The sequence below is a fragment of the Trachurus japonicus genome, chromosome 3 (assembly GCF_045865225.1).
Source record: "Trachurus japonicus isolate A0001 chromosome 3, Traja_1.0".
NCBI lineage: Eukaryota > Metazoa > Chordata > Actinopteri > Carangiformes > Carangidae > Trachurus > Trachurus japonicus.
In genome coordinates this window covers 38,111,151-38,126,729 of record NC_140909.1, presented here as the reverse complement: position 1 = coordinate 38,126,729, position 15,579 = coordinate 38,111,151, and the positions used below count along the sequence as shown (strand labels likewise).

The window sequence follows — 15,579 nt, the reverse complement described above, 5'->3', positions numbered from 1 at the left end:
AAACCCAATAAAGTGAAGAATAACAGCGCTACAGCCGGTACATGCTTTGCCTGCACACATAACGGGTCAGCCACCACCGAAAGTAAACAAAACGGCGTTAACTGTGTTAATTCTTTTTTACGCATTAAATGTTTAAAATTAATCTCCAAAATTAACGCGTTAACTTTGACGGCACAAGTTCAAAGTAGGTTAAGGTCATATTTACAGTATTTATTAACAAAACAAAAGATTTTTCAACCAAGTACAATTATACCAGAAAGAGACTTTTCAGAATGAAATTCTTTCATACAACCTACAACAATAAAAATATAAACACATGCAAATCATTTAATTGTATTGTAATAAGCTGTCTCAGTTCAGCTCAACCAACAACTCTGCATCCATAGGTAGTCTAATGCTGCCTCAATAACATACATGTTTCCATGTACAACAGATCTGTAACATGTATTTGTAGCATTAATTCCATGAACACACTGTTTTATACCATTTTAAAATCATACAAACTTTAACAAAATATTTTACAAGTGAAACATTGTCACTGGGTAGTGAAGAGCTGTTACAGCTCAATAACTGCAGCCTCACAACTGCTGCTGCCTTCAGTAACATTCCTGAGTTTACATACACTCATATGTTTCCTCTTGCCAGAAATAAAAGAGAATTTCCAGCTACAAAAACTGCAACAGTACGTTTTTTTCCTGTGTGTCTGAAGGTATTTCTTTTGAACAAATCTTTTCCCACAGACACTGCATACAAATGATTTCTCTACTTAATGGGATTTCATGTGTCTTCTGAGATTCCATGCTTTCGAAAATGTACTCCCACACACATTACAAACAAATAGTTCCACTTCTGCATGGACAAATGCTTTCTCTCTTGTGTGAACTTCCATGTGACGCTTAAGAGTACTAGGCTTGAAAAACATTTCCCCACAATCATTACAATCAAATACTTTCCATCTTTTATGGGATTTCAGGTGCAAACCAAAATTCCCCAGGTCCATGAAAGTTTTCCCACAAACACTGCAACCAAATGGCTTCACTTTTGAATGGACACGTGTGTGAGAGAAACAATCTATCAGATGGGCAAATCTTTGTCCACAAATAGCACAACCAATTGGTTTGTCATCTGTATGGACTCTTGTATGTTGTTTAAGATTAGTTTTAGATCTAAATTTTTTACCACAGAATGTACAGTCAAACGGTTTCTCCCCTGTATGGAGTCTTACATGTTCATTAAGAGTCTTTTTTTGTGTAAATCTTTTACCACATGTAGCACAGTCATATGGTTTCTCCCCTGTATGGAGTCTTATATGTTCTTTAAGATGACTTTTATGTCTAAATTTTTTACCACATGTAGCACAGTCAAATGGTTTCTCCCCTGTATGGAGTCTTATATGTTCATTAAGATGACTTTTATTTCTAAATTTTTTACCACATGTAGCACAGTCAAATGGTTTCTCCCCTGTATGGAGTCTTATATGTTGTCTAAGATTTGTTTTATATCTAAATTTTTTACCACAGGTGGCACATTGAAATGGTTTGTCCTCCCCTGTATGGAGTCTTATATGATCTTTAAGACCCCTTTTGTATCTAAAATTTTCACCACAGGTAGCACAGACAAATGGTTTCTCCCCTGTATGGAGTCTTATATGTTCTTTAAGATGATTTTTATGTCTAAATTTTTTACCACAGGTAGCACAGTCAAATGGTTTATCTCCTGTATGGACTGTCATGTGTCTCTTCACATCCGATGGGTGGTTAAATGTTTTCCCACACTCTGAGCAGCGGCAAGACTTCTTACGGCAAGACTTCTTAGAGTGAGACTTCTTACGGCGAGACTTCTTACCACTGTTCCATTCTTCATCACTTACAGGAGCAGCTTCACTGTTCAAACCGGACTCAGATGCTCTGGTTTCTCTCCAGTCATCATCACTGTCTTCAGCTTCAGAGGACGACTCTGAGACCTCATCATCTTTATCTGGCTGAAGATCTTCAGGTTGATCTGAGTTCCTGGCTGGTTCAGATCCTCCACAGTCGTCTCCATCAGTTTCTATCTTTACCTCTATCTGTTCAGCTGAGCTGCTGGATGGAGGCTCTGTCTCAGTTTGTCTTTGATGAGGTTGTAGGGACTGAGGTTTCTCCTCCTCACCCTCACTCTTCACATGAACAGAAGTGAGGGAGAACTCTGGAGTGGTCAGTAGTTCTTCCTTTTCTTCTTTAATATGTCGACTCTCTGGGTTCTCCTGATCCAGACTAGTGGTCAACTCAGGAGGATCCTCTGCTTTTATCATCAACAGGTGATGATCACCTGCAGAAACAATGAAACACACATGATGAACAACATTGTCTTCATACTGTCTAGGGCTGTCCCTAACGATTATCTTTCTCCCACTTAAAGGACAATTCCGGGCAAATTCAACTCGGGCTGTATTTTCCTAACATTTTAGGTCTAAAAGAAAGAATCTGAAGATTTTCAGTTTAATTGCTCCTGTTTTGCGGTAGTTGTGTCTGTCCCCGCATCGCCACGGCAGCGATGAATGGGGGCGGATGCAAGTTCCACTGCATAGGCTGTTTACATCCCTCAAAGCCGCATTTTATTTTCCACAGACAGCGTCAGATGGCGTCTCAAACATGCACCGAGAAGTTTGTTTACTTCAAGCAAGCCGACATGTTTGTAAAACTGGATCCAATTCAAAGTCTCCGGAGTCTCGCGCGAGGCCCAAGTTGACGCTCGGTGTGTTCACGTGCAGTAGGAAGCCACCGTTTGTGTCATAAATACACAGGGTTTCCCCCAGAAAACTTGTTAAGCCCGGTGGTAGGGTGGCACCGGCGGCCCATCGGCGGGCCACCGGTGCCCAAGCGTGTTTTTTTGTGACAGGGACCTGACCCTGACCATTGACTGATGGCAGGGCCCTGTAGGTAACAGATTCATTAATGGAGCAGTAGCATTTAGAAGGCGTGATTCCATAAGGCCTTAAGATCAATGTTAAAAGTTGACTGGAAATTTGAAAATATTATCATAAACATCTGTTATTATAAGACATTTATGTAACATATTAAACACCAGCTATAGCAGAGTCTTGCAGAAAGGCACTCTTGAAATGCTGTTCAATAACCACAAAAAATAAATAAATAATAATAATTATAATTATAAAATAATATTTAAATAAATAGCATCAACTGTTTGCATTAAAAACTAAAAAAAACAACTGCCTGGTGTCTCCTTTAACTTTATCTCTCAGATTTTATTGTTTTTATTCTCCGAGATTTTTTTACATCTGGAGCATAGATAGACTGTAAAAGATCTGGAGTCACGTAATGACGTACCACGCTCTTTTTCCAGTCAGTCGTCATGGAAACGTGACACTCGCGGATTTACTGTTTGGACCAGAGAAAACAAACGTGTGTGATCACAAACTTTACGAGCTGAAAAATGAAACAATGGATCATTTTCACATCAGGTCAAAGCCTCGCGGCTCACAGGAGTCCGGAGCTCTGACACTGCAGGGGACGCCGTGCTAACAGCTAACAGCAGGGTTTCCCGCAGCGCTTTTCTGTTAAGGCGGCCGCCTTAACAACAAAGAGCAGCCGCCTAAACTAACGTCTTAAAAAAAAAAAAAATGTAGCGATATTCGCCGCCGCGGTGCGTCCAGGCTTATAATACACTGGGGGAAGATAGATAGGTTTTATTTGTCATTCTTATGCGTCACATAAAAACGAAATTATGTTTCATACATCCACCGTTCGAGATCAAGATCAGTGCATTAAAAACCATGAAACCCTGAATACAGGAATATCAACTCTTGACTTGCTTGAAGTGTACAGTTTTTTCCGCAGACAGCATCAGAGAGCTACTCAAACATGCACCAAGAAGTTTTTTTACTTGAAGACTTGAATGACAGACATGCTTACATTAACTCCGAGCAGTTAACAGCGTGAAACAGGTAATGGAAACGTGCACAGCTGTCAACACGCTGCAGCGCACAGTGATATGGAGAGAAAATAGTGCCTCGCCATTATGAGGTCTGACGTCGTGGACAACAGTTTTGTCATGCAAATGTATTACTCTTTTGAAAGATTTATTTACTTATATTTTGTTATATCTTGGACTAATATAGTAAGTAGGGTTGTTCGGTATACCGGTACTAGATTGGTACCGGGGTACTGACGCATTTAAAACGGTACCATACCATACTGCGCTTTGATGGGACCGGTACTTTCATTTTGCACCGCCGGCAGCGGTGACGTCGCCACGTGAAGTCGCCGCATTGTAATTTGAGCCAAGGTGAGCGAGTGAGCGAGCCACAAACGAAGCGCTCTCTCTCTCTCTGTCTGAGTGAACCAGGGTCCAAAACTAACTTTTTCACTTACCAGCCAGCCTGGCTGGTAATATTTTTATCAGTAATTTCTTTTTTTCAATTACTAGACATTTAAGGCGACCCCATCTGAATTCTAGGCGACCCCACATGGGGTCCTGATCCCAAGGTTGAAAAACACTGCTCTACTGTCTTTCCTGTCTGCTCTCAGAGTGTGTGTGTGTGTGTGGGGGGGGTAATGTAGTGTTGATTCTCTCTCTCTCTCTCTCTCTCTCGCACACATGTTCTCAGCGGTGATGTCCGACCAGAGCGATTCACATGTGTCCAACCAACACAATCAGACGCGCGGGTTCGGAGTCCGGACCGAGAATTAAAAGTTGGACCGTGCTGGTCCGTGCTTCAGCACCCGTGTGTCGGGCCGCGTCTGGTTTTAATTAATACGGGGATAAACAGTCAGCGCCGCGGTCACCGGAGCTGATCACTGCCCTATAAGCAATGAGAGCATTTTTTACCGGGCGCGCTAAACCACACAAACGGGTGCGACAGTAACAACAGTTATCCACCTTGTCGCTGTGAATGACGGCCTGACGCGCATACCTGACCAAAGATCGTCTCTGCTGGAAAGACACATTACTCTGTCAGGAAACAACATACCAGCATCGTTCTCCACCAGTAACGAAGAAATGAAATTTTCGTCTGTAAAAAATAACTCGCTAGAGTGGCGAGTGGTCTTAAAAATTTACCAGCCAGAGACAAAATCTACCCGTAATTGGCGAGTGGCGAGTGTTAGTTTTGGACCCTGGAGTGAACACAGCGAAGGAGCGCTACGCGGAGATGAATTAACGGAACGATATGGCTTTGATGGGGGGGGGGGGGGGCAGAATCAATTTGGTCTACGTATGGGAAACAATAGGTGTGTGTGTGTTTGAGTAAAATGAACGTTTGTGTTTCATTCTATAAACTACTGATAACAATTTCTCCCAAAAATTACAACTGTTCAAAATAACAAAAAAAGATGCAGTGTGTTCAGACCTCAAATAGTAATGCAAAGAAAACAAGTTGATATTCATTTTTAAACAAAAAAAAAAAACAGACCACTAATGTTTTAATTTAGGAAGAGTTCAGATTAATATAGATGGAAATTTAATCCTGCAGCAACAGTGGTTGTTTACTGATTTACTGATTATTTACTCATGCATATGTTATAGTTCTAAGATTTTCTATTAAAATAAAGCCAATAATGACATTTTTTGTGTTCTCTTTTTATTTGGGAAAGTATCGAAAAGTATCGAAAAACATGTTGGTACCGATTCCGGTATCCAACATGTTGGTATCGTGACAACAGTAAGTTTTGATTTTATTTATTTGGTGGTTAGAGCTGTTAGAGCAGTCAGTCACCACTGAAAGAATTGTTCCTAAAATATATTCCGAAAACATATACTTATTTAATTTTTTTCGGAACAATTTCTCATGTTGGGGCTTCAATACAAGGCAGACATTACAGACAAGCTGTGTGGAGGTATTTGTATGGTTATTGGTGTGTCTTTTTGGACGAAGAAAAGTGGGCTACGTTCGTAACCGTCATATGGACATCCAGTTTCAGTTTAATTTATTTGTCAAGGGACAATGTACATTAATAAAACATTGTAAAAAAAAAAAAAACCACATGTAAATGTACCCGAGTTAGCTAAAAAGCTAGTTTCCATCGCCAGTCCCTCTGCCTGATGTGAAAAGGCAACCTTAACCTCTTCATGCAGAGGCCATTTTTAAAGCTTTATAACCACAGAAGTACTAATCCCACAACTATGGTTTATGGCTTAAATGAAAGACAACCTTTGTCCCTTTGCATCTATATCTATAAAATATTGAATTGAGTCATTCCATAAAAAATTGAGCTTCTGAAAATACATTTTTTTGGGGGGAAAACTTGTGTGGAGACTTGTATTGCTTACTTGTTGACACTAGGGGGCGAGGGAACCACAGGAACCAGCTGGGTGCAGGCTTAAGCTTTGCCCAATCAGGGATCATTATATATCAGGTCACACCTTAGGGTCTCTGCTATTGGACGAAAAAGTTTTCACCCCCGTGACTATGATTGACAGGGCACGAGAGATGCGCAAAGCAGGTGCGCAGTCTGACGGAGACTGACTCATTAGCATTAGCACTGCGGGTAAACGTAACCATTGATGGATTATCTGGTCACGATAGATAAAATCGGACATGCCCGTTTTGTCGAGCACATCTTCAGCTTTAACAAGAGGGTAAGCTTGTAATTTTATTCAGTGTTTTAGTGGGTCTATTATTGATGATTGTCCGTATTTTTCGGCACTCGAAAATGACTTCCGGGTTTGTTTGTGTTCAGTGAGCAGGCTTGTTTAAAACTTTGATGGGGTAAAAACTGCATTTTTGTTCTTTGCTTTTGTTTATATGACAGTATACGATTTTTTGGTGGTGAAAGAAGAGGTGTACAGATGGTACATATGTTTAAATCACCTTCGTTGTTGACGTGACGTCACTTGTGGGCTGCCGTAGTCTGATATTGTTTGAGACATTTTCAGTGACTGTGAAAAAACCGTAGCACCTAGAAACTTCATTTTTTTCCTACATGTTGCCGAAAGTGTCCTTAAAAGGTCTGTGGTGGAGTTTTAATTACACCAGGCCTACTTTCGTTTGTATTAAGGACGCCCTTCATGTGTTATTAATTTGGGACGCCGGCGTCCCAACCACTAGGGGGCCTGCGTGAACAGGTTAAGAAAGAGCAACAATGAGGTAAAGTACCAAGACACATTCGGTACGCACGGCTGCACGGAGCCCCGCTGTAACTCCGAGAAGGCACGGAGGACTCTGAAACTTCTCCCAGCCCTTAGTCGACATGAGGGTGAGTAGGTAATAGGGCCCGACCGATTTATCGGCGAGCCGATTAAATCGGCCGATTATAGCCCGTTTGAGAATAATCGGTAATCGGCCAAAACTCGCCGATTGTCGCCGATATTTTCAGAAATAAAATGCAGGGAATAAGACTTGGTTTTACTTTGAAAATGTTCCCCCATTTGAAAAGATCCCCCGACATTAGGTTATTTATCCTGTAGAGGGCGCATCCAACTGCATCCACTATCCACCTCACAGCACAGCAGAGTGACTGATCTGCAGCAGGACACGCTCCGCCATAGCCTTGTCACTCACACACATCACACAGCTTATTAACAACTTGATTAACTGTTAACTGGCTCAAAACCAGTGTTGCTGCTGGCTTTCTTTTTACTTTTTTTTTTTTTTTTACTTTTTTTTACACCGCGGTCGGGTTGTGAATTAATTAATTAATGCTCGTGACTCCGGCCGTGTTGGGTCCGAGATTCAACAAGCCGGTCGGGTTTTACAGTTATTACCGGCAGTAGCTACGCCCGTTTATCAATAAACACAGTGGATGAGGAGGGTGAGTGACTGAGCTCAGGCTGTGTAGACTGGGGGGCGGGGGCGGCGGCGGTGCGGGTCTCAATCATGTCTCTTTATCAATAAACACAGTGGATGAGGAGGGTGAGTGACTGAGCTCAGGCTGTGTAGACTGGGGGGCGGGGGCGGCGGCGGTGCGGGTCTCAATCATGTCTCTGCTCCGTGACACACTGAGCGCTGTGGGACCGGGGCTCGCGGCAGCACCCGCTAAACATTGAAAACAGCGGTGATACGTGCTTCCACTTCGGAGACAACAAACCAGAAACGTCTGGAACAACACTGGAAAAAGTCGCTTTTCAAAAAAAAAAAAGAGAGAGCGAGAGAGAGAGAGACCGCCGTGCCGTGTAAAAACAACAACAACAACAAAAAAGTGTCACGTGTCATGACTTCCTGTATCTGGCCCTTCAAAATAAAAGCCCTATAGCCTTTCACAGTTCAGTCATTGATTTTGACTTAATTTTGACAAGACAGTACTCCAAATGTTGTTGTTTTTTCAACCAATTGACCAATGAAAATTTGGCAGCCCTAATTTATATATTATATAATATATGTAGATATATTACTTAAATTAATAAAATTGTAAAACTTTATTAAAAAAAATAATAATCGGTTATCGGATTTTTTCCCCCCTAATAATCGGCATCGGCCCCAAAAAATCCATATCGGTCGGGCCCTAGTAGGCAATGATTGAAATTTGAATTTTGGGTGAACTATCCCTTTAAAACGGTCTTTGTTGTCTTTGTACAGAAACACCATGAGATTTGCTTGTAGCCACAGCACCTAAAAAATCCACTGTAACCTATTTTCATACGCACATCCAGCCTCGCTTTCAGTAAAACACACACTCACATTTTATAATTGCGATCAGTGAAATATATGAAAACAATATAAAACACAATTTAATTTCCTAATTTGATGTCGATATTAGAAGATTATGGCAAATAATCAGGCTATAAATTAAACATAGCAAAAACTCAAATTCTTACACTGAATTATTCCCCAGGCCAAGAAATTAGAGAAAAATATAAAATAAAATGGAATTCCAAAGTAATTAAATACCTGGGTGTGGTGTTGGCAAAAGACCACATTAAATTTTTTTTTATTAATTCTAAAAACATTAACAATAATATCAAGACAGATATCGGGCGGTGGTCTGCCTTTAACATGGACTTTGAGACACGAATCGAGGTAATAAAAATGAATGTGGTACCGAGACTGTTATATCTTTTCCAATCCATCCCACAGATGATTCCAGAAACACAATTCAGACACTGGGATAAACTTATATCTAGATTTATCTGGGCCGGTAAGAGACCGAGGGTCAGGTATAAGACACTTCAATTACCAAAAGAAGAGGGGGGGCTGTCCTTGCCTAATCTGAAACAATACTTTTACGCAGCTCAAGTAAAGTTCCTGGTTTCTACATGCTGCCCTCTATATCAGGCAAGATGGAAAGACATAGAGGCCAAGATGGAAAGTTTCCAGATTCAGGCAATATTAGGGGACATGAGAAACAAATTGGCTCAACAAAGCAAAAATGAAATTATTAAACAAACATTGACAATATGGAATAAGATAGTAAAAGACTACAATATGGAGGGATGGACAAAGTGAAGGAAATGTGTTTAATGGAAAAGATGACTTTCTCTCCCCGATCTAGAGGAGCAACCTTTCCCAGGAAATGGGAGAAATGGACTGCTTTTATCAAAACAATTGACCTATGGCTAAGCCACGCCCCCAAACGCGATGAGCCAATCACAGTGCACATAGCTAGCCCGTACACTCGGACATTCTCTGCTTCCACGTCCATTGAAGTGCATTGCAGTTAGTCAGTTTTCATTCGTTTTTATATGTTTTTTCTTGACATTTTAAGTTTAAAATGGTCAAACGGTGAGCATGGGGTACATGCAACTCCGACACTAGGTATCCCGAGAGGCTGGGCGACGGAGTGTATTTTTTTTTACCTTTTCCCAAGCCACATCTCAACCGAGAGAAGTGCCTGCTCTGGATAAAGTTATGTGGTAGACCTGCAACACCAACTAAACGTGGATAAAATTAACAAGGATGTCTACATCTGTTCTAAGTTAAGTCAACAACGTATTTGAGGCAACATATTGTCAGAGATGTTTAGATGTTGTAAAGTCCGCTAGCTTAATGCTAACGTATAATGTAAAACTCCATAGACAGGCTAACAGAAATTAGCCCGTCGCTATCGGCGTTTCGCGGCAACCGACAGCCATAGCAGTAAAGCTAAGTTAAGTTTTGGTGACTACGAGATGATATTTAATCTTTCTGTCTCCAAAAATCATCAATTGCCTCCTGTGAAATGTCTCCTACTGTGACAGCTAGGGTGGCCATTTCCACAACACCAAAAAGGAGGACACTTTGCAGCATTTAGCGAGGAAATAAAAATCGCAATATACAACTCTAGTGTACTCCCCACGACAATACAATTTTGTACATGATAACGATGGTATCATGATACAGTGATTCTGAGATACTCTGTTCAACACAAGACAATTTATCTATGATATCATGTATGTGTAACAGAAGAGGAAAAAATATTCCTGAGAAGGCGAAAAGTATTTGTTCACAGTATTTGTATTTATTCAATAGCCTACAGCTGTCTTGCAAAGTGCAGTGCCACAAAGCAGAACATTTATGGCCTTAACCTTTATGTCTGACACGGACACTTTTGTCCAATGTGGTACATGTGCCGGAAAACATTTTCAGGCCACAAATACACATTCCACTTCTTAATAAGCATATAGAACTTTTTTTTATGTAAACAACAAAAGACAGTAAGAAAAAAAACACCATGTAACGGGTGAATATTGAACTGAAACGTCCACAGTGTATTCCACTGTATTCCACAGTGATTCAGTCCTTTGGGGACATGTCTGCAGTGTATTTGTGTTTATGTGTTTATGTATCAGGGATGCAAACGGGTCAGGACCAAAAAAGAGAGGAATTATCTGGCGGGGGGGGGGGGGCTCACCATTAACAAATAATTACATTACAATATCATGGAAAAGTCAATTTCCAGTAGTTCAACCCCAACCAAGTATTGGGTGCATATAGATGGACATAGTTTTCAGAAGGCCAACATTTCTATATTAAAAATGCTTTAAAAAAAAAAATCCTTTGCAATGTGTTAGTTTCACTTTAATTGAATACATTCTACATCGCGGAGGCAACGTTTCCACTCAGGGCTTCCTTCACCTCTGAAACGGGGCAGAGCTCCGTGGAAACACCTTGTAACGCCGCAATATGTAATAATGACGCATTATGTAATAATGTAATAAATCTTCACGTCATTATGTAATAACGCCGCATTTTGTAATAATCTGCCGCATTTTGTAATAAAAATCTTGAACGCAATATGTAATAAACTTCACCGCATTTTGTAATAAGTTGTTACATTTTGCATCACTTATTACATATTGCGGGTGTTACACTTTTTTATGAAAAAAATGTAATAATTTGGTGCATTATGTAATAAACCACCAAAATGGATGTCTTAATTAGAAAAAACATTAACAATAATACACGCTGCTCCTCCTCCCCGCTGAGCAGAGCTGTCTCCTCCGACAGCGGGTCCCACGCAGATGGTAACCGCTCCGCGTCTCTCCCTCCCCCCTTGCCCACCGACAATAATACGCCCGGGTCATGTTCGTCTGTGGAGGGATGACATGGACCACGGTCCGACTGGAGCTCCAGGCCGGGTCCAGCTCTGCTCCAGCAGCGGCAGGGGTGGCTGGGATCACCGCCCCCCGGAGCCGCAGCTGGGGCGAGCTGGGGGGGGGTCGAGCTGTGGGATTTCATCGGGCTGATGATGCTGGAAGTGATTTTGCCTCTGATTTTCACCAGATTTAACATTTTATCAAAATTTGCCCAGCCGATCCATTTAAATTACTGAAAAATTATCATCATCTGCAAGCAGCAGCTGTAAAACGAGAACCAGTCCCAGAAGCTCCAGGCCCGGAGAACCAGAGAGGGGGCCCTGCCAGAGCGCTCCCCAAGAATGGTGCATCGCCGCCCGGGTAAAATACGTGAGGGAGAGGGCTGGATGATTTGACGCTTTTTTCAAAACTCCGATCTAAAATATCAGATTATACCACTTTCCCTTGGTCGATTGAGGTCCAGTAAAAAGTATGATGGTCTTTTAACTCTCCTCTAGCCATGTGTGTATTATGATGTCATGTTTTTACACAGAGTCACGTGACCACACGTTTTTTGTCACAAAAAACTGTATGGTAGGACATGGCCATATAAAATGAAAAAAAAAAAATGCTCCAGCAAACTATAAGTAAACAAATCAATCAATGTTGGCCCTGTTCAAAGGCAGACATGTGACTGTTCTCATAATAGTTGGAAGAAATAATAATAATAATTATTTATTGCGGTTTTTCAACATTTTTATTAAGGATATTAGCGGTCCCTCGCCAAAACAGCCCATGAAAGGGATACATTATAAAAAATATTGATGAAATTTACACATCATTCATTAGAAGACAACTAACCCTATGCACGAAAAAAAAAATAATTGTGAGAGAGAGAGAGAGAGAGAGAGAGAGAGAGAGAAACTACACCCCCCCCTCCCTTGAGCAGATAAGAAAGTAAAGAAGCAGGTGAGGGAGAGGGATTTCCCTCTCTCTCTTTTTTTTTTTTATCCCTGTGGTATCGAATATGGTATCGAGTATCGAATATTTTCCTGAGTGTCGGTATTGAGTTGAAAATTTTAGTATTGTGACAAGGGACAATAATAATTGACATTAGAGGCTTAAAACATATAGGCTACTATTTTCATAAAGAGTGGGAAACACAGTTTTGTTTTACGAACATAAAGAATTAATGTTACAAAACATGAGTAGCTCTCGGCCATTTTCATTTTGTAAAAGTAGCTCTCAGAGGAAAAAAGGTTGGAGACCCCTGCTGTTAGGGCTGCCACGATTAGTCGACTAGTCACGTCTACGTCGACTATTAAAATCGTCGACAACTAATTTAATAGTCGATGCGTTGTTGTTTTGTTTTTTTTTACTTTGTTTTTCTCTCAAAACTGCTGCAGCACCTTCCACACACGCACCCGCCGCCACAGCCGCGCATCACACACACACGTGCACTCACTCATTCAAGGCGAGTACACATAGGTGTTCTCTCTCTTTACCTGTCTTGTCCCTCATCAAACGGCACCGGTGTAGCCCCCCTCCCTCCCTCGCCGCCGTCGCCGCCGCCACCGCTCCTCTCCCTCTCTCTCTCTCTCTCTCCTGTCATTTTAAATGAGAAGCGATACTAGGAGCGGTAGCTACCGCCGGTCCATCGTTTTAAATCACGGACTGAAAAACAGCCGTTCGTCATTTAAAAATAAAATCGCGGACTTTGAGACTGGGTGTTGGAGAACTAGAACGTTACCGCGTCTGGTCACAGCGTCCTGGTCACGTAATGAGCGCTCGTCTTAACGAGCAAGTCTTCTCTCCCGGCGTAAATCTACGTCAATATTTTCCGGTAGCTTCTCATCACAGTCCGCACCTTGCAGAGTTTGAGCTGCACCTCAGTTTCACTTGTTTTCATTTGACAGAGTTTCACACAGAACTTTCTGTTGAGTCTTTCCATGTTTCTCCTTCTGTGACAGTAAAAAGGCACATTTACATTTTTTCAGACAAGACGATTGTCTTATAAACTATTCAATTTTTTTTTTTAACAGAACGACTAGCCTATTATTTACACTGAGCACAAGTTATATTTGAATATAGGCCTACCAAAACTTTATTATTATGAATAATTCCTTAGTTTCAGGTGTCTACCTCATTTTATTTAAATGTAGCTGTTAAATGCCAGAGACAAATGAAGGAAAGAAAAACCTATAAAACGTATTTATTTTGGTGTTGTTTAGGCCAGTGCCTTATCTTTATTTTACTGAGCTGTTTGCACTTTATGCTACAGTTAAAGCTGCATATTTCATTAATGAACTATCATCTTAATTGTCTTTATTTTTAGTTAGCATATACCTTAAACACTTCAAGCTGAAAGCTAATGATGGTATAAGAGCAGCTGCATGCGATAAGCTGTATGTTTTACATTCAATTTACGTATGATCCGATTAGTCGACTAATCGAAAAAAATAGTCGGTGACTAGTCGACTATCAAAATAATCGTTTGTGGCAGCCCTACCTGCTGTACACTATATGAGTTCAGTGGTGTGTCATAAGGATTACAGTCATGTACCATAGATATTTGGTGTAACTCTGGTTTGCCTGTATCAATTTTAGTCGCGTTCTCTGCTCCCCCCAACACTGGGTGACCATCAGGACGACGATTTAGGGGTAAAAGATGGCAGGAATACTCCTTTGATCGCTGTTTGTCTGTGTACGTTTGTCTTTCTGATCTTCCATCACGGACTGATCTCTCACAGCTACAGCTGCGGGTCCGACTGCCCGTCACTTCTCTGTCCCCCCCAGGGGTGAAAGTAAGCCGGTACGGTCCGGTACTGCGTACCACTAAAAGATTCAGAGGCGGTACTCACTTCCAGGAAGATCATGAGAGAGATAAAAAAGAAAAAGAAAAGAAAAGGTAACAAGTAAAAAATGTAATAAATCTAATTTCACATGAATTCCCTGTGGTTTGAAATGATTTCTGTGAAATCGTCTCGGTAATTACCGTTAACACATAGTGTTACGAGATCCCGGCCCGATCAAAGACAGAGACATGATCTACTTTCTGTGCGCAGCGCTGCGCCCTTGGACGTCAGCACACCACCTGCAAGCAGCTGCAGCTGCAGCTGCAGCTCGCTCGCCCCCGCGGAACCCGTGCCGCTAGCTCACTGCTGCTGACTGAAGACTTTCAGTACCGTGAAACTTTGCCCTCGGCGTGTCGAGTCCTGTCGGCACCAACGCAGACGTTACGTGCGGGCCAGAGCACGCGCTGGGTCTCGGTGTGGCTTTTTTTCTTCTTCTTAAATCATGGTTATCAAATTAGTATCGAGAATCGTGGAAATTTACTAGTATTGGTATCGGTAACTTATATAAGAAAGCTCCAGCCTCGATAGGATATGTTCTTTTTCGTTATTATGGGGATTAATACCTGACATTGTCCTGGGCTAGTGATTTTCAAAATTTCCCTTATTGTCTACCGCTGACCCAGCCTTCGAAACGTGTACCACACGTTTAACGTTTGTTGCAAAATGTCCCAATTAAGATCAGTAATAATAATAATAATGCAGAGAAAAATAACTTTTGGTAATAGTACCGGCAAGAATTGAAAACTACTTTCACCCCTGGTCCCTCCTCTCTCTGCCTGGCCCGCTCTAACTCCGTCTGACTGATCTGGCATCTGTAATCACGTTCATAAAGGTCTCCCTTTGCTAAAAGAGGGGTCTTTATGACTTGTGTCATAGTCAGACATGCTTACGTTAACTACGTTGACCGAGCAGTAAACAGCGTGAAACAAGTCGATTTAGGCCTTGTCCACACAAACACGGGTATTTTTGAAACCGAACTTTTATGGACCCCGGTTTAAAAAAAATTTGCGTCCACACCACCGATGTGATAAAAAATAACTCCGTCCACATGAGACAGCAAATCCGTCTCAAACAATGTCATGTGCATTCCAAAGCAGTAGGTGGCGATATCACTCCTACAGGAAAGCAGCTGTAACTTGTACAAATAGAGTGGAGGCCAAAGTCCTCTCTGGTGGAGGTTCAAACTGATTGGCACCGAGAGTCCGCGCTATACTAACACACCCCGCCCGTAATCGCTTGTTTATGACAGATACGAAAACACAAATACACATCGTAACGATAATCCATCGATCCACTG

General features: G+C 41.5%; 1 protein-coding gene across 2 annotated transcripts in view; it reads right to left on the bottom strand.

Moving 5' to 3' along the window:
• Positions 1-231: 231 nt before the first annotated feature.
• LOC146990365 (uncharacterized) overlaps positions 232-15,579 on the bottom strand; it is a 51,626-nt gene continuing 36,278 nt past the window's right edge. The window contains exon 3 of one of the 2 annotated variants that reach the window (XM_085772421.1): positions 232-2,307. In XM_085772421.1, the coding sequence (XP_085628547.1) occupies positions 767-2,307 (1,541 nt within the window). In that variant the 3' untranslated portion in view covers positions 232-766. The remainder of the gene's footprint in view (positions 2,308-15,579) is intronic. The other variant, XM_085772413.1, reaches the window with a different exon arrangement.